Genomic DNA, 23,102 nt, shown 5'->3' on the forward strand with positions numbered 1-23,102 from the left:
CTAACATCACTTGATGAAGCGAAATTGACTCATGAAATTCGCCACTTCACTACCGAAAGCAAAAGGAATAATGAGACACCACACACAACTTCAATATTCGATAATCGATAATTCTAACAAATCGCATTAGGAATTCTCGTCTCGAGCATATGTACAATCGAGAATGTTCAGTGGGTTTTTCGATAATTAAATTTGCTTGTTTTTTCGACCTCTTACATACTAAATATTAAAAGCGATTAAAATAAAAGAACTATCCTGTTATATAGCGATATTGATATGAATTGCAGACATTTTTCTAAGCCTACGTAACCAGAATTGTCATTCAAAACTGCTATGAAATTTCGCTTTTTGTATATGAAGATTAAAAACATGAAACATACTTGAGGAAGAAAAAATATTTACGAGTCGGGATGTTGTTTCCATGTACGCAATACCCGTTGAAACGAGTCTTCAAATTATTCAAATGATTAATCGTGTCAGGACGTGATCATTTTTTAAATTTTTTTTGTTGTAATGAACACAAAGAGAAAAAGTTTTGATTTTCAGGAACATCTCACTGATTTCCAGGGATATTCCACTGATTTTTGAACATGTATCACCTATTATTGGTGATACTGAAATTCAGGGATTTTTACACCAATTTTTTGTCACATCTTCACTAATTTTCAGGGAAATGTCACTGATTTTCAGGGTTTCATCTCTAATAAAAAGACCTATTATTGGTGATACTGCAGGCTGACTAGAATAACCCTGATCATTAGCGATTTTTATCATTGAAATTTGGTGATTGATTTCTGAAAATTACTGGCGATGTCATTGGGAATTAAAATCGGTGAAATTCTGAATTTTGCAATCCGTGAATTCCAGAATCGCGAAAGGGAATAATTGGGAACAAATTCCTGAAAATCAGTGATATGTCACTGAAAAATCGTGACATTTCCCTGAAAATTAGTGAAGATGTCACTAAAAATTGGTGACAAAATCACTGGATTTCAGAATTTCGCACTCGTTGAATTTCAAAATTGTGGATTTCTGATAATTGGGAATAAATTCCTGAAAATCAGTGACATGTCACTGAAGAATGGTAACATGTCCCTGAAAATTAATGAAGATGCCACTAAAAATTGATGACAAAATCACTGGATTGCAGAATTTCGCACTCGTTGAATTTCAAAATTGTGAATTTCTGATAATTGGGAATAAATTTCTGAAAATCAGTGACATGTTGCTGAAAATCCGTGACATATCCCTGATTTAAGAGAAAAAAAACATATTCTTGATTTCCGGGGATGTATGACTGATTTTCAGAAATATATCACCAGTTGTTTTCTATTGGTGATACTGGACACTAACTAGGATAACCCTGAAATTTGGTGATAGATTCATAAAAATTAGAGATGAAGCCCTGAAAATCAGTGACATTTCCCTGAAAATTAGTGAAGATGTCACAAAAAATTGGTGTAAAAATCCCTGAATTTCAGAATTTCGCACTCGTTGAATTTCAAAATTGTGAATTTCTAATAATTGGGAATAAATTCCTGGAAATCAGTGACATATCCCTGATTTCCGAGAATATATCTCTGATTTTCAGCAATCTATCACCACTAATTGATGATACTGGACACTAACTAGAATAACCCTGATCATAACTATTTTCTATCACTGAAATTCGGTGATAGATTCTTAAAAGTCGGAGATAAAGCCCTGAAAATTAGTGACATTTCCCAGAAAATTAGTGAAGATGTCACTAAAAATTGGTGACAAAATCCCTGAACTTCAGAATTTCGCAGTCGTAATTCCCGAAAATCAGTGACATATCGCTTCAGTAATCAAAGCTTCCTTATCTCTGTGAAAATTTATCAACCGTTCACACGTCGATCGTAAAAATTCTGAAACCCACCAGTGATTGGCTCCCTCGCGAGTCACGCTGCATCAAAACAAACTGAATAGGACTGATGTGCGAGCAGTCACGACGAGCCAATTTTTTCTCGATGTCCTAGTCGTGACAAAAATGATGAATTTTGCTCGTGAATCAGTCCCCTTCGCCTATCGATTGTGAACAACTCAGAGTGAAAGGGGATTTAAAAATAATAATCATCTATCCTACAGAGCCACCGCACCACCCTAATCGATATTCGCTAAGACCGTTGGGTCCTGTAATAGTCGTACTCAGTAGTCGAATAATTGATAATCGTAGATTAATTAATGAAAGAAAAAATAATATAAATAGAATTTATTTTTTTGGTCGCAGAATATTGTTATCGAGGAATAAATTAGCGAATGATATTGAAGAAAAGATGTGTGCGGATTGTATGTGTGTGCGTAAAAGTGGAAATGCGGAGTGGAACCACAATGATTAGTGATGGAGAACTCGACGAAAAGGGGAAGCAAATGGTGAATAACAAAATTGATGATCAAATGACAGTTCCCTTGTCAGAAAATTACTCTTTAAATTTCAACTGAAAAACCATGAAATTTTTAACGACGATTTTTATTTGAAATTTATGTATATTTTTTCATGATCGCATCAGTTAATTTCCTGGATATTCAAGTAATTATGAATTTTCGAGTCCATACGACCCTGAAAAATACTGAAAATTCAATTGTATTTAATGTGGAATGTTCACGATGAGTTTGGAAATTCAATCTTCCATTGAAATAACAATGAACGTCTAATATGAAAAACCCAATTCTCTTGAATTTTCGAGATGAATGAGACATTTTATGAACGTTTTTATTTTAGATTAGAATCAAACTCTCAAGATTGAGAATTGAGAGGACGCTGTGACGGAAATCGCAACCGCGGAATGAGCAACTTGTAATACATTTAGAGTGTTGAAAAAATATAAATGGGTGACACGTTCTGGAGTACATCATGAAAATGACTGATACGTTGCGTTTAAAAAACAGAAAAGGGGGAGGGAGAAAATTATTTGGTGAATTTCAACAACTAATTGGTAAATTTCAACAACTAGTTGGTGAATTTTAATAACTAGTTGTTGAAAATCATTAATTATCAACAAGTTGTTGAGTTTTTTAACAACTAATTGGTGAATTTCAATCAATTAGTTTGTGAAATTTAACAAATACTTGCTGTGATTCACCAATTATTTGTTGAAATTCAACAACTGGTTGGCAATTCATTTTTGTCAACAACTAATTGTTCAAATTCACCAAATAATTTTCTCCGTGCGGACACCATGAGATCGAAATTAAGTCGAAATTAACTCGATTCACGTGATTAAATTGATGATTTCGGGGATTTCCGAAGAACAGGATTCGATGACTCCAGTCAACTGAATGATTTCGTCAATTAAAAATTAATGACTTTCGAGAAATTGAATGACGTTTAATAAATAAGAGAGGTGGGTCTAAACGAGTCGTTTCAAACGGTAAAAAAACAATTTTTGAACATTATGTTAGAAGACAAAAATTAGAGAATGATTTCACAATGAATGATTTCATTTCAATGATTCCATTTATTTCGCTGGTCTCAGACGATTTGAGCGTGATTCAAAGATAACTCCAAAAATCACGAAGAAATACCTAAACATATATTGCGTTTAAGAATATCCAAGTATTTTTTACAGTTTCGTACAGACTACACTATAAATTCAACCATTTTCAATCATCAAATTTGTCAATTAAATTGCCTGAGAAAAATTTGAAAAAAAAATCATGAATATTCAAATTACATTTTGTATAGAATTATTAATTTTTTTAATAGTCGTTGTTTATAAATGAATAATTAAAATTGTTTAAACTTTCGGAAACCTCATTTTTCTAGACAAGCCATCGATTTCTGGTGAAAATCTGAATATGAATAAATTCATTGCGATTCCGAAAAAATAATTTTTATGGTGGAAAGTTAATTGTTTATAAATTATTTACAGAAAATGCTCGTAATTTTCAAGAATTGTACTTTTTAAATTATTTCATCAATCTTCCTCCAAAGCAAACTTTCTAATTTGTTTTCAAATTTCTTAAATGTTTTCTAACGGTTTAATATCGCTTTAATATCAAATCTAGACCTGCAAAGTTTAAAAAATAAAATTACTGTTAAATGTTCGCAAACTTCGACTACAAAAGTAGAAAGCATTTAACTGGAGAAAAACATTGTCAAAATACTTGGATATCCTTAAGAAGTCCTGAACCGTATTTTATGTTTGGCGTTGACCCGAGAATTACAGCAAAATTCACCGTAAATTACGATTACATAAATGTAATTTACCCTTTACGATTCGTAAATAACGCTCACATAGCCCTCAATCACTTGCGCTCGGCCGCCAACCTTCATCCGTCGCACGGATAGCGCTGTTGCCACTTTCGCGGTTACTGCTATGCGCGCATTTCAAGTGTGGCAGTGAATGCAGCAACGTTGTAGCTCGAGCGGTCGACAGAGACTCACTCGCGTCGGGCGGCGCGGCGCCGCTTTTCTGTCCGTTGGACGTTTCTTTTCTTTTTTTACCTAAACAAATTTCCCGAGAAAAAAATGGATAACGCCAACGCTTAACAAAAGGACTGAGTTAAGAACTCTAATTTTTTCATAATTTTTAAACGTCGAAAAGCACGCTAAAATAAAAAAAATAAAAAAACGGACGGCGCCGCGCTCACTGAGCGAGTGATCAAGGGATAAACGTAATTTACCATTTCGTATTCGTAAATTATGATTACGTTTTTTATATTTTACATTTACATACCCGTAATTAACGAAAAAAAAGTCATTTTAAAGATAAAACACGATGTTGTTTCCGTAAATTACGCATAAGTAAATCGTAAAATACGTTTCAATTAAAATCGTGATTTATGATCTTTCAAGCCTGAAATACGCTTAGTGAAGCATAAAAGGCGCTTTGTTTAAGCGTAATTTAATTTCATGAAATTCGTGTCCGTCATCATGGGCCGATTCATGACAACGGCCACTATTCAAGGTGAATAATTGAAACGAGACCCTAAAACCGACGATCCTGTTCGCGTGATAATGCAAAGCTAATTGTTGAGGTGATTTGGTACAGTGCGGTGGCTATATTGTGGCATTAATAAAATTAAGAATAATCTGTAATGATGTAAATAAACACTTTGAAGCAATCAGAGTGAGTGACACGCGAGTCTCTGTGTTCGTTTACAGATAATGTGAAAAATTAAATGTCAATCCGTAAACCCCATTGGATGTTTTATTGTACTTTGAACGAATTTCAGGCTGTGAAATCACCCATTATCCGGGTAGAATGACAACCAGATGTGTTAGATTGGTAAATGGACACGAGAATACGTCGACCGCCTCATTCGGATCACAATAAAATACACCTACATGTAATCCGATTTTACGTGCGGCTGTATGAGTATTTAATGACGAATTAATCAACACAATTGGGTTTAAGCAATAGGAAATCGATGGCATGTAGCAACGGAGAAATTGATGCCGCGTGGTAACTCGCTAATTTATAACGATAAAACAATGCGCCGGTGCGAAAACAACTCAATGCGTCTCGCTAAATTCAAATGAACATATAAATAAATAAATAAACACAGTAGGATTGTACTTTCGTGCTCGTTTTTTCAATCACTATTATAATTACCTAAAAGTAATTTGTACTATGTAACTATTACTATTTTTATGAATTTTTGTACATTTTTCTAATTATTTTGTATAATAACCCTTAGCGGAAAGAATGGATTTAAAACAAAATGTGAAAAAAAATCCTAAAAAAAGTTTAAAACAATTTTAAACAAGTCTGGCACCTCCTCTAAGTGTTCAAGCGGATGTCGATGATGGGGTTTTTTGAAGATATATAGCGAAAAGATTATTTAATAAATCTTCAGTGAGAATTAATGACGAATACGTTTCATGTGTGAGCGCATTTTAAGAATGGAAGAGGACTTTATGAATTATCGTATAAGTTGATGAAAAACGTGAATCAATGAGAGGGATCCCACGAGTATCGATGATGTTGTCCACTGTCTGTCTGTAGTTTGCCCGTCTATCTGGAAAAATATCGTTGCCCGCTAGTCCTTTGTCTGCCTGTGCTGTATTTAAAAAAAACAACAAGCAAGAAATCAAGTTTTGAAGGGAGATTATTTCTCAACATATTTAAAACGAAATGGAGATGAACAATTCAATAGTTATACTATGTAGAACTAATTTTTCGCCTATAAAAGAAGATTTTTATGTTTTGTATTTAAACTAATGACGAAGAATTCATGGAGAAAGAAAAGAGAAGCAGAGTGACGACGGATGTACACTAGGCAAATAATGAATTACCAATTATCAATGACATTGAGTGACATTTTGCCGAGGTAAATTGGGCGAAAATTTTTGATTGGATGTGCGATGCGGAGATAACGATTGGATAGAGTCAGAAAATTGTTGCGATGTACGCGCATTGTGTGTACGTGTGTATGTGTGTTTGTGAAAAGAAAAAAACCTCCTTCGTAATTGAGACGTGTTTGTTGTAATTATAAAAGTCACTTTTTTTCCTTTTTCTTGAAAAATGAAAATGCTATAAAAATAGATCAATTCTTTCATGGAGTTATTCATGAATATTATTGTTGACTATCCTTCATAATTTTTACCATTTTTCCGCAGAAATACAGTTGTAAAGAATGAACACTCACACTCTCGTACAGTTCGTTTCAGTGGGAGTGATAAGTTGAGAGGGTTCTCTGAATCTCGAGGATGTGACGAATTTTTATCGTTTCAGCCTGACAGGCAATATCTCTCTGTATTGTGAATGGCTAAGTCGACTTCTGGTGATGAAAATTTGGTTTTCGAAATGAGGGCTCCAGAATTGAGGGTCGGACATGGGAGGTCGGTAACTGAGGGTCACAAGGGTCAAAATAAGAGTCACGAGGGTTAGATTAAGGGTCGCAAGGATCAGAATGAGGGTCATGAGGATTATAATGAGGATCATGAGGGTCATAATAAGGGCCACGAGGGTTAGATTAAGGGTCAGAATAAGGGTCATGGAGGTCAGAATAAGGATCGCGAGGGTTATAGTAAGGACTATAATAAGGGTCAGAATAAAGGTCAGAAAGTTCAGATTGAGGGCCACAAGGGTTAGAATGAGGGTCACAAGGGCTAGATTAAGGGTTGCAAGGGTCAGAATGAGGGTCATGGAGGTCAGAATAAGGGTCATGAGGGTTATAATAAGGGTTATAAGGAGGATCATAATAAGGGTCAGAATAAAGGTAAAAAGGTCAGATTAAGGGCCACAAGGGTCAGATGAAGGGTCTCAAGGGCTAGATTAAGGGTCGCAAAGGTCAGGATCAGGGTCATGGTAGTCGAAATAAGGGTCGCGAGGGTTATAATAAGAATCATCAAGGTCAGAATAAGGGTTACGAGGGTTGGATTAAGGGTCGTAAGGGTCAGAATAAGGGCCATGGGACTTAAAATAAGGCTTACGAGGGATAGAATAAGGATTATAATAAGGGTCATAAGGAGGATCATAATAAGGGTCAGAATAAAGGTAAAAAGGTCAGATTAAGGGCCACAAGGGTCAGATGAAGGGTCTCAAGGGCTAGATTAAGGGTCGCAAAGGTCAGGATCAGGGTCATGGTAGTCGAAATAAGGGTCGCGAGGGTTATAATAAGAATCATCAAGGTCAGAATAAGGGTTACGAGGGTTGGATTAAGGGTCGTAAGGGTCAGAATAAGGGCCATGGGACTTAAAATAAGGCTTACGAGGGATAGAATAAGGATTATAATAAGGGTCATAAGGAGGATCATAATAAGGGTCAGAATAAAGGTAAAAAGGTCAGATTAAGGGCCACAAGGGTCAGATGAAGGGTCTCAAGGGCTAGATTAAGGGTCACAAAGGTCAGGATCAGGGTCATGGTAGTCGAAATAAGGGTCACGAGGGTTATAATAAGGATCATAATAAGGGTCAGAATAAAGCTCACAAAGGTCAGATTAAGGGTCACAAGGGTCAGAATAAGGGCCATGGGACTTAAAATAAGGCTCACGAGGGTTAGAATAAGGATCGTAATAAGGGAAAGAATAAGCCTGCATATTATCAAAATCCAAATCGACTTCTGGTGAGGAAAATCTGGTACTCGAATTTAGACTACAAACTTAAGGGCCAGAATAAGGGTCGTGGGGGTCTAAATCAGTTAATACATGAGTCATTAATCACGATCCAGGAAAATGAAGTACAAGTGACAGGTACGTAAGTTTCAATAACAAATAATTATTTCCGCTATTTATTCATCATTATTTCTTCTGATTCTTCCTTTCATTCATTAATTTTCATTCTCGTTTTAATACATACTAAATTTTCAACCATTTTATGAAATGATTGATGAAAACTATTTTTGAACAACCTCGATAATTTTCACCACTTTTCTCAAAAAAACAAGCGTAAAATCCCAAGAATTCCCTATTATATGAGAAGAATTTATCTCTTTACAATTCCATTTATTTCGTACCGTTCTTCATTTCAGTCATAAATTTTCTCTCTCGTTTTAACATATACCAAATTCCAAACAATGAATGGTGAAGGGGATTTCCATAACTCTCCGCAATTCCAGCGTATGAATTCGAAAGGAGGAATTTTTTACGTGATGAGGAGACGTAGAAGTGCGTTCCTCGAGTTAACGTGTCTCCCGTATCAGTGGAACAACAAAATACGTAGGAGGCGTCGACGTATTGTTCTTGAGACACTCGTTGGCACGTCTCATCTCCCCCCCGCCCCCGTATTTGGCTGGCTTTCTCGCCATTCACGTTCATCAGAACCAGGTCAACGGATCAAGGTTTCCAGTGTGTATTTCCACCTAGAAGCTTCTCATTTTACTCCGATTTCACACATGCTAGTCCTCCATCTCCGACCTCAGGACCTAAACTTTTTGTATTTAAATGTCAAATCTGTAGTTCAGCATTGAGGATCAGAATCTAATGGATTACTTTCGCAATACAAATACGGATTTTTTTTTTTGCTCAGTGGATGGGAGGCGAGAGGATGCGGCCGGTAAATCTGCTATGTCGTGTGCCGCACCTTGATTAGCATCGCACAACTGGTACTCGAGATTAAAGGATCAATCCGGGGTCAAGGAATCGACTATTTCGTCCTGACAACCATCGTCTCTTGCACGGAGAGAAATATTCAATAAAAATTACCAGAAAAAAGACGTAAAAATTACGTTTCGAAACGTAATCTGGGAGCGAAGTAAAATTCAATAAAAAGTGTCAATCGTCACGTAAATTCTACGATCTGTTCCGTAAAACTTACTCATCCGTCCGACGCCTCACGGCTAGCCATGAGTCACCGTGAGGGGGAGATTTTAACAACACGTTCCGTAATTTTTCCGGAACTTTTCGTAAAAAGTCTTTAACATCCAAGAATTTTCATGTTCGGAGGCATAATAAGTCTTGAAGTTTCTGTTAGATTTTACAACTTCCAAAAAAATTACGTGACTTTTTCGTATTTTTTCGGTGACAGACCCGAAAATTTACTGAACGTTTCAGATTTATTCTCTTATATTCCTATAGAAATTCACTGAAAACGATTCTCGCTTGCGGATTACGTGAAATGTTCCGTAATTTTTCTTGAATATTTCTCTGCGTGTGGGCAAATACGAATTTCTCGCGAGTTTGGGGGGTTGAAAGTTGAGGAGGGGAAGGATTGACGCGTGGAGCTAGAGTTATGGGAAGCATTGTGAGGGAAAATATGGAATGAAGTTTAATAATTTCTGAAAAATAAAATTTTTACCGTACTGACCTTCACCTTTCCTCGTCTGGGGATTGGTATTGGCCCCTCTCCAAACTCGTAAAAGTGAAAATCACTGCGGAAAAATGTCGTTCATGAGCAGTGCCGTGGGGTTTTTTACTCGCGGGGTTGGCCAGTCCTCGCCTTCGGCTCGGCCGCCAACTCCACGCGAGTAGAAAACCCGGCACTCGTCCTGAAATATTCTATAGTGAGAAAAAAATTACGTTTGCCAAGGAAATTTACTAACTATGAGAAAATTTACACATTTCGAGTGCAAATATTTATACACATTTACTTGTGGCAAGTAAGTTACTTAATTATTAAATTAAGTAATTATTATCGGCCAAGTAATTTAATTAATTAATTTACTTGGCAAAAGTAATTTTTTTTCTCTGTGTGTTGTCCCTACGGCCGTTATGACAAATAATATTATTCGTCACACGGCCTAAAAAAAATTTTCTAGCTCATACGATTACAACCCTCGCCTTCATGTATGAAAAAATTCAATAGAAAAATTTTACGAATGCACTAGAAAATTCTCGTGGAATTCTATTAAAATTCAAGGGAATTCTCATCAAAATTTGTTTTTAGCGCTGATTTTATGAGATATTTACAAACATCAAGAGTCTTGATACTCTTCCGGAATTGTAGCTGAAGAAAAAATCAACATGATTCATAAGAAACCAATATGGTTTCATAAAAATCAAACTTTCGTACTTTCGAGGTTTCGTATTTTTTTATTTCTAGTGATTTCTATGGAATTACAAAAATAGATGTCTATTGAAATAGATGAATAATTGATAACTCCAGAATATTTCGTAAATTCTGCATTTCGAATAATTCTGTAAAATAATGAAAACAAAGTCCAAATGAAAATAGCCTTTTTGTTGAGTTTCCGTGTTTTTTTATTTCCAATAATTTCTATGAAATTACAAAAATACATGTCACATTGAATGGCAAGTAGCTGCGTCGATGCTCATCCCCAACTGTTTCACGGACGAAAAAATTTAATAGAAAAACCTATCGAATTCGTTAGAAATTTCTATTGAATTTCTATTGAACTGTTCTATTAGTATTAGTTCTATTAGTTTTTCCTATTGAATTCTCTATAGAATTTCCTCAGCTCTAATTTCCTAAGTTTTTTCGTTTGATTTTCTTGATGAGAAGAAAAGAAAAATAGAGTGAAAAAAACTTAGAAAATTTGAGTCGAGCAAATTCTATAGAAAATATATGAAAAGAATAAGTTATATAAAAAAATCGAATTCTGTTAACGTTTTCTATTGAATTTTTCCTATTGAACATGCCAATAGAATCAGCCAAAAACTACTAGAAAATTTAATAGAAATTCAATAGAATTTTCTAACGAATTCGATAGGTTTTTCTATTAAATTTTTTCGTGCGTGTTATCTAGATAATGAAAAAAAAACTTCAATATGATTTAATCCAGTTTGAGGTCGCAATTGTGTTAACGATCGGTACGTGTGTGTTTCATAACAATAGATTGCTGCGGAGAGGCCCCTTGGAGTGCCTCTCCTCTCGGCATCACATGACTCTCAATACCCATTAGCTCCTCGCAAATGGTAACGACTGTTACGCAGTCAACCTGCGGTTCAAAAGGTCAATTCCCTTCTGATGCTCATTCTCTCCTCTATTTTTATTTCCCCCCACTCATGCAAATATAGAAAGTTACAATTACACTTATTTAACAAATTGTATTTAATGCTTTTGCATTTGATTATCGTTCCAAGCAGTGAATGGAACTTTTTTGTTTCAAATATCACTGTTTTGCACACTGAATAACTTAATGCGGGACTATTTCGTCACGTTCCATCGTTTCAGGCGAACCCTGTTGTTACGTTCATGCGTCAAACGCACGTGTAGAGTGAGAAAAAGTCCTCAAATGAGATGTTTCCGCCTGGTTTTTTCCTCTCTCAGGTTTATAGGATACAATTATCTCTTTTCATTTTTAATTGTGAGACTCTTTCCACGCGGACAGGTTCATACCTCTACTTTGGTACATTGTGCAGTCGGTCATTTCGTTCCTACGAAGAAAAGGAGAATTAGAATGGAAATTAAAGAAAAACTCAATTCCCTAGTGAAATGCTAAAACAGCATAACTTTACGGGGTAAAGCGGTTCGTAGAAGTACCCAGCGGAATTAAATTTCCATTGACAACTCTGTTGGAGAATATTTTATGGGAAGAATCAGTAGAATTTTATTTTTTACATTAATTATTCTATTGCCCATATTAATTGATTTTTCAGTTATTTATTCATTCATTTTTCATGAGAAGATGAAAATACAAAGTGAATTAAATTGGGAAAATTTGTGTCGGGGGATTTCTAAAGAAAATATCTGTGGTGTTGTTTTTAATTTTTTATTAAAAACAAAACGACAAGAAGTAATTGAATTTCCAACAGAAGTTCAATCGAATTTTTGTAGAGAATGTTCTAATTTTTTTATGACATTCTTTCAAAGAATTTGATTATTATTAGAATTTTGGTATTCGATAAAATGACATTTTGTCATTATTTAATGACTGACGAAATTTTAAGGTGGTGCGAACGTTTTCCTGCGTTTTCTCAAAACTTTTAAAAAGAATCACAAAACTGTAGAAAAAACGCATGAAAATTATCGCACCACTACGTAACTTCGTGAGCCATTAAAGAATGACAAACCACAAAATCGTTATATTTTTTCACGTCACTCCCATCGATAATTTGCCAGAAAAATGAAAACAACGTCAATTTTGGCTAAAAGGGTGTCGAACATCCTTAAACGAAGAAGCCGAATCTCTCAGAAGAAAATGCGGTGACAGATCGCCCCCGTCTATTACTCACAAAAAGGGATCCTTGAGTAGAAAAGCCCTGGGTTGAACCTTCTTGAGTCTATCCCCATTATCACAAAGAATTTTCGCCATACTGCTCTTCCGTATTTCGCTGAGCTGTCCCACAGCAAAAGCACCCGGTGTCTTTCCGTTCTCATACCAATACCTGTCGCCTGCCGATCAACAACAATCAGTGAGTCATAATCCCCTCGATCGAACAAGTCTGTTATTCAATAGATATTATAATTGATCAACTACCAAGGCGAGCATTTCTGAAAGTGTGTCCCAGTAAACACAAAAAGGTCGGCCCCATCACAGCATCCTCAGCCGCGACCTCAGACAGGGCGCCAGTCACAAGGTCTACATCCTCCACATTTCTTTGAATAGAGGGAATCAGATATTGAGAATAATGACAGGCCAGGTGAATCGTGTGTGACTGATTACTACCTGTAGACACGTTGTAATCTGTCGATTGTTTCCTTCGACATTGTGCCCTCGAGATCTCTGAAGGTTTTCACCTCTGGCAGTTGGCAGAATGCCCTCCAGCCAGTGTAGGAAGGTAGGCCGTGATCTCTGCCTTCTTGAATTACTTGGGCAACGTAATCCACTGCTGTGTCAGCGGTTTTACCGTCGTGGAAGTACCTCTCGAGAAATATTTCGTTTAGACTGGGGGGATAGGGCTTCCTCGAGTGGCCAGCTGATTGGGAAGAATAGGTAGATTGAGCCAAGTGCGAGGAGGAGGGAATTTTAATGGACTGTTTTAATTTTTTTGAGGACATTTTTAGCGCAGAACACGGCCGAGTTCAACGTCAGTTACAACCTGGGCTCAAATCCCGGCCGTTGAGTCTTTTTTTTCTCCGAATTATCATTGTTTGAATGGGTACTTTTAAAAAAATTTAGAAAAATTTGTTTTTCTTCATTTGTGTTTCTTCATTTTTCGGCAGAAATTTGGAATTACTGTTTTTTCTTAAAATATGGAAAGGATATGAAATTTTCAAGTTTTATGATCTCATTTTAACGAGAAGAAATGAAGAAATACAAAATAACGTGGGTGGAAAGAAATAAAAAATTAAATTTTTCAATTTCTCAGGACAGTTTCAAAATCGATATATTTTTTCGAATAATGAAAGAATACGCATTAATTCGATTTCTATCTTTGTGTTTTGATAAAATGATGAATGTAATGAATGGCATTGAATCGCAAAAATCATGAATTGGAGACTGAAAATTTTTAAAAAAGGATGATCGCCTAGAAAATGAAAAAAATTGTTTTTCTTCATTTGTGTCGGTGGAAATTTGGAATTACTGTTTTTTATTGAAATATGGAAAAGATATGGATATTTTCACGTTTTATGATCTCATTTTAACGAGAAGAAATGAAGAAAATGCAACATAACGTGGGCGGAAAAAAATAAAAAATTGAATTTTTTAATGTCTCCGGAAAGTTTTAAAATCGATATATTTTTTCGAACAATGAAAAAATACGCATCAATTCAATTTCTATCTTTGTTTTTTGATAAAATTATGAATGTAATGAATGGCATTGAATCGCAAAAATCACGAATTGGAGACTGAAAATTTTTAAAAAAGGATGAATAGTTTCAAGTTTTATGATCTCATTTTAACAAGAAGAAATGAAAAAAATTCAAAATAACGTGGGTGGAAAGAAATAAAAAATTGAATCCTTCAATGTCTCCAGAAAGTTTTAAAATTGATATATTTTTTCGAACAATGAAAAAATACCGGTAAATTCGATTTCTACCCTTGTCTTTCGATGGAATGAATCGAATAAATAACAAAAATTAAAATTTGGAGCCTAAAAATTTTATGCGATTATTATTATGTAATAATAATTGAAAAATTACAATTCGATGAAAACATCACTGAAAACCGTCAGTTCCAGTTCAATTATTGTGAGAGATACTATCGGTTTATGTGAAATAAATATTCCCTAAAAGAGTGGGCCAATCTTCTACGCAACAACTGAGCATTGTCATTGAAGCCAACAGAAACCCTCAGACCGTTCCGTTACATCACCCACCCGAAAGAATTCTTCTCCTTCATATTCATCATTCATGAAATAAAAAATCGTCTTTTGACCGTTCAGACAATTGGGCATGAGGCGTTGAATATTCCAAGTTGTTTATCAAAGAGCCGCACACACTTCCATGAAACCATTCCCATAAACTCTTTATGTAATATAAAGAAATGGGACTTACCAGTGGCTCCAGCAATGAGCCGATCGATGGCCCCAGCCTCGTACAGCTCTTGGGGCGCATAGAAAGCCGAATACAGTGATCTTTCACCCGATTTGGCAGCCGTGCTCGAGTCAACGAGGTCGAGAGTTTTAGGTGTGAGGGCTGCTATAAAGAATAGCCCAGCAGACGCCGCGGCATTGCCGACAGTACCATCGACTCTCGAATCGTATTTCGTGAAGTAACCCAATTTCATCGGTCGTAAATTGAACCTTGAGAATTACAAAAGAATCATAACGCGCAACAAATTTTCGGGTGTTTCGGTTGAAAAGTCAAAATAATGAAAAAAAAATGGGAAAATTCATGGGAGAAATTTCTAAGTTTGCTGCATCATTGAGAATTCTTGCACATTTTCTTTAAATCTCAGTCTCAAGAAAAAAATATGAAATTTGGCTGTTTTTGTAACTCCTCCAGCTACAATCTCCGAGATTACCCCACTCTCAATTAGAGAAATTTCCATGGCGCCCAAAAAAATAATGAACTATTGAGGAAAAACTAGAGGGTGATAAATCAAATCTTTCTTGAGAACACGTATAAATTTCAGATTTTTTTCAGATTTCATAAGAAAGTTATTTGAACAAATGATTCGGAAAATTATGAATTTCGGGGCTATCACGCCCTTACGCGCAGGCGTATGATTCGAATGTCAGTGAGCATCATGGGAAAGGTGCGGGTTGGACCATGGAACTGAGAGAGAGAAAACACTCGACAGGTTTACCAACTCGAGACGCATTTTAATATTATTTCAATAATTAGAAAAACATCCAATAAAAATTATTTGACACCCGTAGGTGATGAGAAAAAAATCAATCAATCTGATGAATAAAATCAATATTCAAAAAATGTTCAAACGCACACTTAAATAGTTGCTTGAAAATTGGAAAATTTCGTGCTCAGCGATTGAATCAGGGCTCGAGAACAACAAGACTCTCCTTAAGTTGATTTTGAGTATTGACCAGTTTTTGAGGAATATCTCGGAACCTAAAAGAGATAGCAAAATTTTGGTTACGATCTTTTTTGTAAAGCCAATTGAGGGTTGTAAAAAAGGTCATGAGAAAAATTTTGCTATTTCTCTTAGATTCCGAGATATTCACAATTGAATTTTCTTCTAAATTACAGAAATTCTTCCACAGGAATTTTCCAAGTATTTTTGTCCTCCCAGTAAAAAAAATTAAGCAAAACACTTGGAAAATTCAGGCCGATGATTTTTCAAAAAAAAAAAAAAACGTTAAACTATGAATGAATGATTTATTGGTACCTCTCGAGATTGCTTTCGCCCATAATAGCCGGCAGAAATTCACTGTAAGTGATGTGCTGCATCTCGGCGATAACGATTCTCCTCGCTTCTTGATAAAGTTTCTCGTCATCCCAGTGAGGGTTTAATTCTGATAATTGCTCAGCGACTCTGTTGTGCTCCCTCAGAAATAGTATGTGCATGAGAGCTATTCCAGGGTGCTCGTTGATCCGAGAGTCCCCGCTGTAGAAGCAGGGCAGAGCTTTGCTGTCACTCCTGCAGTTCTCGGAGTTCTTCGAGGGCATCGGCAGATTCCTCCGTTGGGTGTTCAAAAGGCCGCCCTTCCCGGAGCGGAGACTCCTGGCTGTCTCCTCCGAGCTTCCGTAGATTGGGGATAAATCCAAGTAGGATGTTGCTTGGTTCATTTGCTGTCTAGGGCCTAGTTTACATCCCTGGATGCGAGAGAATAGATCATTTTAAATTCGTCAAATTAGACAGAAAACGACCCTTCGGTTTTCTAAACACTTCGCTAGTACACAATTGCAATTCCTCTGAAATTTCCAGGAATTTCGTCATTGAAAATTGACAGTTTAAGTTAAAAAATCAACGGGTACTAATTTCTAATTCAATTATTTTGTCGCACTTCAATTAATATTGATAATTCGATCAGTTTCTCGCCGATTCCATTGACGGATTCGCTTGTTTTCAATCGAAATTGCTAATTGTGAATGGAAATAGAATTTCATTAAGTAACAATCGCACTCGAATTTCTAGTATTGTAGCGCGCGCAATAAAATTTCGCGGGAAAAGCTAGAGAATTCGTTACGAAATTCCATTGCGCTTCAGTTAAGGATATCCAATTACTTTGGTAATTTTTTTGTAATTGAACATCCAGAGCTTTCACTCTAATTGATTTTACATTTAATTAGAATTACGATTCATTAGAAAGTTCAATTTAGGAAGAAGATTGATGAAATAATTTGAAAAATTGTAATTTGTGAAAATTACGAGCATTTTCTATAAAGAATTTATAAACAATCAATTTTCCACCGCAAAAATAATTTGTTCCCAATCTTAATAAATTTATTAATACTCAGAATTTTACCAGAAATCGATTTCATGTCTAAACAAATGAGTTTTCCGAAAGTTTAAATAACTTCAATTATTTATTTCTGCCCAACGAATCTTTAAAAACAGAGATGGGCATAGTCATAAATTATCATTACCATTAATTTCATAAATACTCAATCAAGTAATAGAACTGAACAATTTTCAATTATTAAATTAATCAACAATTAAATATTTAAATTCCGAATGATTTCACCAATTAATAATCGAATTCGGAAGAATGACGATTATTTGATAATCTCTAATATTTTTTAGAAAATTTCCAATTATTTACCTAATAGTTATTGAAAAAATTTTAATTCTCAATCATTTATTATTTTCTAAGTTCCAATGATAAACGAATGAATTCGGTTATTTTGGGAAAATAATTCTCTTAATATTTTTGGAATAATGATTGATACCGATCACTGTTTAAAAAATCAATAATTCTCTGCAAAATATCATTTAAATAACGCTGAATATTCATGTTTTTTTAAAAATAATTCTCACGCGATTAAATTCACAACTTTGATGATTGAAAATGGTTGAATTTACAGTGGTTGAATCTACCAAACTGTAAAAAATACTTGGATATCCTTAAATTTTGCAGGTTTGAATTTCAATTTCGATATGGAACCCTTAGAAAGCATTTTAAAAATCAGAAAAAAATTTAAAAGTTTGCTTCAAGAAGAATATTGACGAAATAATTAAAAAATTGCAATTTTTGCAAATTACCGGCATTTTCTACTAATAATTTATAAACAATCAATTTTCATGGCGAAAAAAAAATAGTTTTCCGAAAGTTTAAACAACTTCAATTATTTATTTGTGCCCAACGAATCTTTAAAAAATCAATAATTCTCTGGAAAACATCATTTAAATAACGCTGAATATTCATGTTTTTTTAAAAATAATTCTCACGCGATTAAATTCACAACCAAACTGTAAAAAATACTTGGATATCCTTAAATTTTGCAGGTTTGAATTTAAATTTCGATATGGAACCCTTAGAAAGCATTTTAAAAATCAGAAAAAAATTAAAAAGTTTGCTTCAAGAAGAATATTGACGAAATAATTAAAAAATTGCAATTTTTGAAAATTACGGGCATTTTCTACAAATAATTTATAAACAATCAATTTTCATGCCGAAAAAAAATAGTTTTCCGAAAGTTTAATCAACTTCAATGATTTATTTGTGCCCAACGAATCTTTAAAAAATCAATAATTCTCTAAAAAAATCATTGAAATAACGCTGAATATTCATGTTTTTTAAAAAATAATTCTCACGCAATTTAATTCCCAAATTTGATGATTGAAAATGGTTGAATCTACACCAAACAGTACAAGATACTTGGACATCCCCAAGGCGCACATATCCAAAAATGCCAGGCGAAAATACCGTGGGGTGACGAGCAACCCCATAGTCCCCGTGGCTAACTTCCCCGTCGCCCAAAAATCCTCCTCCACTCAACTGTACCTGCCCATTCCCAGGATGAATAGCAGACCTGGCATACTCCATGCACCCGACGGGAGCGTCAGCCCTGATGGGAAAGCACTCGGGATGAAAATACTCGAACTCCACCTCGCAACATTTGAGCCTCTCTCCCCCGTTCAACTCGATCTTGGGCGTGTGCGCCAAGTCGTGAGCGACAAATTGCCCGAAAAGTGGAGTCATAGCCATCAAGAACGGATGCCTCGCGTCGTGACCCCCGGAGTGAACAGTCGTTGACACCTGTCTGGCGCTCGGAAACATTGTTTTCGGCAAAGAAACCCCATCCTGATACTCAGGAGGCAGCGCCCTGCCGTAGGCCTCAAGCCCCGCCCCCCAATTAGGATGCACCGGATTATTACACTTGCCCGAGTGCGTCCTGTACTTCAAATTCACTCCTTTACATTCACTCGCAGTCCTTGCAAACACATTCCCCGTGTCATGACAGATACTGGGGGTCAAGGTCATTGCTGGTAGCAGTGATACAGCATCCCTGGGGGACATGTGTAATGCCTCAACAAGTATAATTGCCATTGTCTCACTCCTGAGTGCGTGCCTCGATAAATTATGAGCTGCCTCAGACATCTCGTGTGATGCCCCGAGGTACCATGAAGGTGAGCCATGCTTCAACTTTGTACTAGACATCGATATAGCCGCCTCTGTCCTATCGTATTTCTCCATTGTGTCGTTTGCGCGTCTCGAGAGATCCTGCAGCATTCGCGGTGGTAAAAATACCGCCCCAGACAATCTCACAAGGACTAAAAAAAGAGAAATGCTGGAAAAAAGAAATGATCACATTGTCTTGAGATCATTATTCAAGCGGGTGTTCGCAAGCTAAATTACCGTGACCCACATCCCTCCGGCTTTTAAATTGGGAATTTCAATGTGGTGATGGCAGGATTACTGTTTGCGAACGGATCAGGTGGTTGATTATTTTTTCCTTTCTTGGGGGATTGATTATTGCAGTGATGCCGTCAAGACCAGACGAGAATTGTTTTGGAAAGATCGTTACGGTCTGAAAGAAAACGAATGTTTTGGAATCGTCGTAATCGCGGAAGACATTGGATCGGTGCATGATCGTCACGAACTTGGAAGAATCCAGCACGTCTGAGTTTCAGTATTTTCTGTTTTTCAAATTTTTGTCTCGATATCTGTCTCGTCTCGTCTCGTGAACTTAAAAAACCGAAAATCTTGAGATTCAGACGAGATGCACCGATCCAATGTCTTTCGAGATTGCGACGATTCCAGAGCTTTCGATGTTTTTCCGGACCGTGATGATCTCTTCAAAATAATTCTCAATGGCATCACTAGATTATTGCGCACGGAGAGAAATATTCAGTAAAAATTAAGGAGCAATTCACGTAATGCGCAATGGGGAATCGTTTTCCGGCAATTTTTATGGGAAGAGAGGAAATCTGAAACGTTCAGGGAATTTTCGGGTTCATCACCGAACAAAGTACGAAATTGTCACGTAATTTTTCCCGAAGAAGTAAAATCTTACAGAAACTTGCCGACTTATTTCTACGTTCTGTTCCGTAAAATTTCTCAGTCGTTTGGGGAAAAATTACGGAACGACTTGTTGTCCCCACAGCGGTGAGTCATCAGACGAGTGGTCAATTTTTACGGAACAAATCGTAGAATTTACGGGGCGATTCGTACAATTTCAGTTCCGACTCACACTTTTCATTGAATTTTACTTCGCTCGCGGATTGCATTTCGAAACGTAATTTTGACGTTTTTTTTGGCTGGTAATTTTGATTTGGGGACGGGAATTTCGTCAGGCTAGTTATTACTGTTGTGCGAGAATTTCAATCGAGGATCTGGATCAACAGTGCGGCGAACAGAGCTGACACCCGCCTCTTTGTCTTAGCTACCCCGCTTTGCCCCGGTCTCCCCTAGGATGTTCAGAATCACAATTGAATTATCCATGAATTTTCCTAGATTTTTCTTTTAGTGTACAAGACACGGAGAGAAATGTTCAGTAAAAATTACGGAACTCAGTTCTCTCACCGATTACGGAATTGACTCAGAAAATTCAAGTGACGGTACATGGAGAGAAATTTTTGATAAAAATTATCCTACCGTTCTATGAAAATGTATCATGAGTCATCGTTTCCTCATTTCTATCCCAAAATTTAGTCAAAATTAATATATGATGATTTAATTTTATTCTACGTTAGAGACATTTTATTCTGATAAAAATAAAAATTACCGTCCCAGTATAGTAAATATTACTGTACCGGTAAAATTTACCAACCGTTCTAGAATTTTCGTTGTTATCTACATAAAAATTATTGGACTGGAAGGGTAAAATTTGTTATGCGTCAGGATAAAATTTCTCTAACGTAGAATGAAATTTGATCATCACCTATTAATTTTTACTAAATTTCGGGATAGAAATGAGGAAACGATGACTCATGATACACTTTTATAGAACGATAGGATAATTTTTATCAAAAATTTCTCTCCGTGTATCGTAATTTTTCACCGGAGATTCAGGCAAACATAACGGAACGCTCTGGAAGAATTCCGTGATTTGAGGTAAAATTACGTGACAGTTCCGTACAATTTCCTACAACGGCATTTCGCTCCGGAATTACAGAAAAGATACGTACACTGCGAAAACTAATGTCTGAATTTCAGACACTTTTGTAGACACTTCTCAAACCCTTTTGTGTTTGTGACATTAAAATGTGTCTGAATCAATGGAGGTATTTCAATTTCAGACACCAAGATGTCTGAAATTAAGATACGGACATCAGTTTCAGACACAAGCGGTGTTTGAAATTTTCAGACATCAGTTAGATTTTCAGACACTTTTAAAGATGCAGACGTTTTTCGCCATCTGCCATCTTAAATTCAGATAGTTGTCAAATACCTAGTTTTTGCAATGGACGAGTCAACGTTTCAGACATGAGAAATATCTCAAAAATTAATGCTTGAATGGACTCAGGAACAGAAAGCCTGTTGCCGTCGGAATCAGGTGAGATATCTTACTAGCGAAATGTTCAAATCGCTCATAAATAACTGAATTTCAGGCACAGAAAATATCTGAAAATAAATATCTGAAATTTTTCAGACAGAAGCGGTCGTTGAAATTTTCAGACATTAGTCAGATTTTCAGACACTTTTGAAGATTCAGACGTTTTTTACCATCTGACATCTTAAATTCAGATAACTGTCAGACACCTGGTTACTGTAGTGTAATTTTTATTGAATATTTCTCTCCGTGGACGCCATCCGGTTGACCGGCTCGACTAATTTCCCTCAATTATAATTTTTTCACCCAATTCCATTGATTTCCATACAACAAGCCTGACATTTAAGATTCTTCCTGGTCCTTCTTACGTAATTTCCATGGGAGTTCAAAGGTAATTGATCAAGTTAACGGTTATCCCCGCGATCGGATAAGCCGATTTTCATTCTCTATTCTTCAGCGATCGCTCAGCGCGATGTGTTCATGGCTGAGCATGGGTGGGCATTGAATTCTCCAATCCATTCCGTTATTCAATCTCCTTAATTAAGCGATCAACAGGATTATGATTAACAGAATTCAATGATCCACTCGTCTAGTCAATATTTACTCACCTCGTCGTGGGTATTCAGTGAGCCATTATTTTGTTATTAAGGTCACGTTTACTTACCATTGAGTACAAACAAACATTTCGAAATGTCAAGCGAAGGAGTAGTAAGTCAATTTTTACTCGGTGCCTCAGCTAATTGGATAGGGAAAACATTTGACACTTCACGAGGAATTAATTGGGGATAAATAATACGTTTGAAAGTACAGTATGATTTTCTGTGACACACCGGTTCTGCTAGAACGCGCGACTGGTTGACTTCTGAAGGTAGAATCAGCCGCTCCATGGAACGAAAGTACACGAGCTCCTGGATTCAAATGGAGAGTGGGGTCTCCCACGGCGAGGGATCTTTATCGTAAGATGTCAATCGTCACATGACTCTTTTCATCGAAATTATTAAAAATAGGGGGAATACGGAACGGGAGGGGGCAACACGGATTATAAAATTCCAGAGAATAACCTCGCGAATTCGATAGAAAATTATGTTATTATCGGATTTCTATTGGAAATTTTGTGAATTTGTGGTCGAGATTATTCAAGAATTTCGTAGATTTTCTGCGCTTTTTTTATAGAAAAAATCAGAGGATTTTAGCCTTCTATACAATTTTTTCTATTGAGACAGTTTCTACATGAATTTTTCAGACTTTCTGCACTCATCACAAATTATATTGGATTTTTATTGGAAATTTTATTAATTTTAGGTCAATTCTGGCGACGAATTTCGCAGTTTTTCTGCGATTGTTTATAGAAAATGTCTTGTATAATATATTTTATAGAAAAAATCAGTAGTATTTCAACTCTTTATACAATTTTTTCTCTTGAGACATTTTCTGCATGAATTTTTCAAAATTTCTATACTCATAGAAAATTATATTAAATTTTTATTGGAAATTTTATTAATTTGTGGTC

The 23,102-nt window shown here is 35.9% G+C and overlaps 1 protein-coding gene across 1 annotated transcript; it reads right to left on the reverse strand.

Annotated features, from left to right (window-relative positions):
• Nucleotides 1-12,536: 12,536 nt before the first annotated feature.
• On the reverse strand, nt 12,537-22,425 carry LOC107048421 (peroxidasin homolog). Its single transcript, XM_029126795.1, has 7 exons — nt 22,257-22,425; nt 18,601-19,387; nt 16,041-16,468; nt 14,747-14,994; nt 12,975-13,224; nt 12,786-12,904; nt 12,537-12,700 (listed from the first exon to the last, which is right to left on the reverse strand). Exons 1-7 carry the CDS (start codon nt 22,274-22,276, stop codon nt 12,537-12,539), a joined length of 2,016 nt encoding a protein of 671 aa, XP_028982628.1. The 5' UTR covers nt 22,277-22,425.
• Between the last annotated feature and the right edge of the window lie 677 nt (nt 22,426-23,102).

The sequence above is a fragment of the Diachasma alloeum genome, unplaced genomic scaffold (assembly GCF_001412515.2).
Source record: "Diachasma alloeum isolate Michigan unplaced genomic scaffold, Dall2.0 Dall_scaffold_00192, whole genome shotgun sequence".
In the NCBI taxonomy this organism is placed as follows: domain Eukaryota; kingdom Metazoa; phylum Arthropoda; class Insecta; order Hymenoptera; family Braconidae; genus Diachasma; species Diachasma alloeum.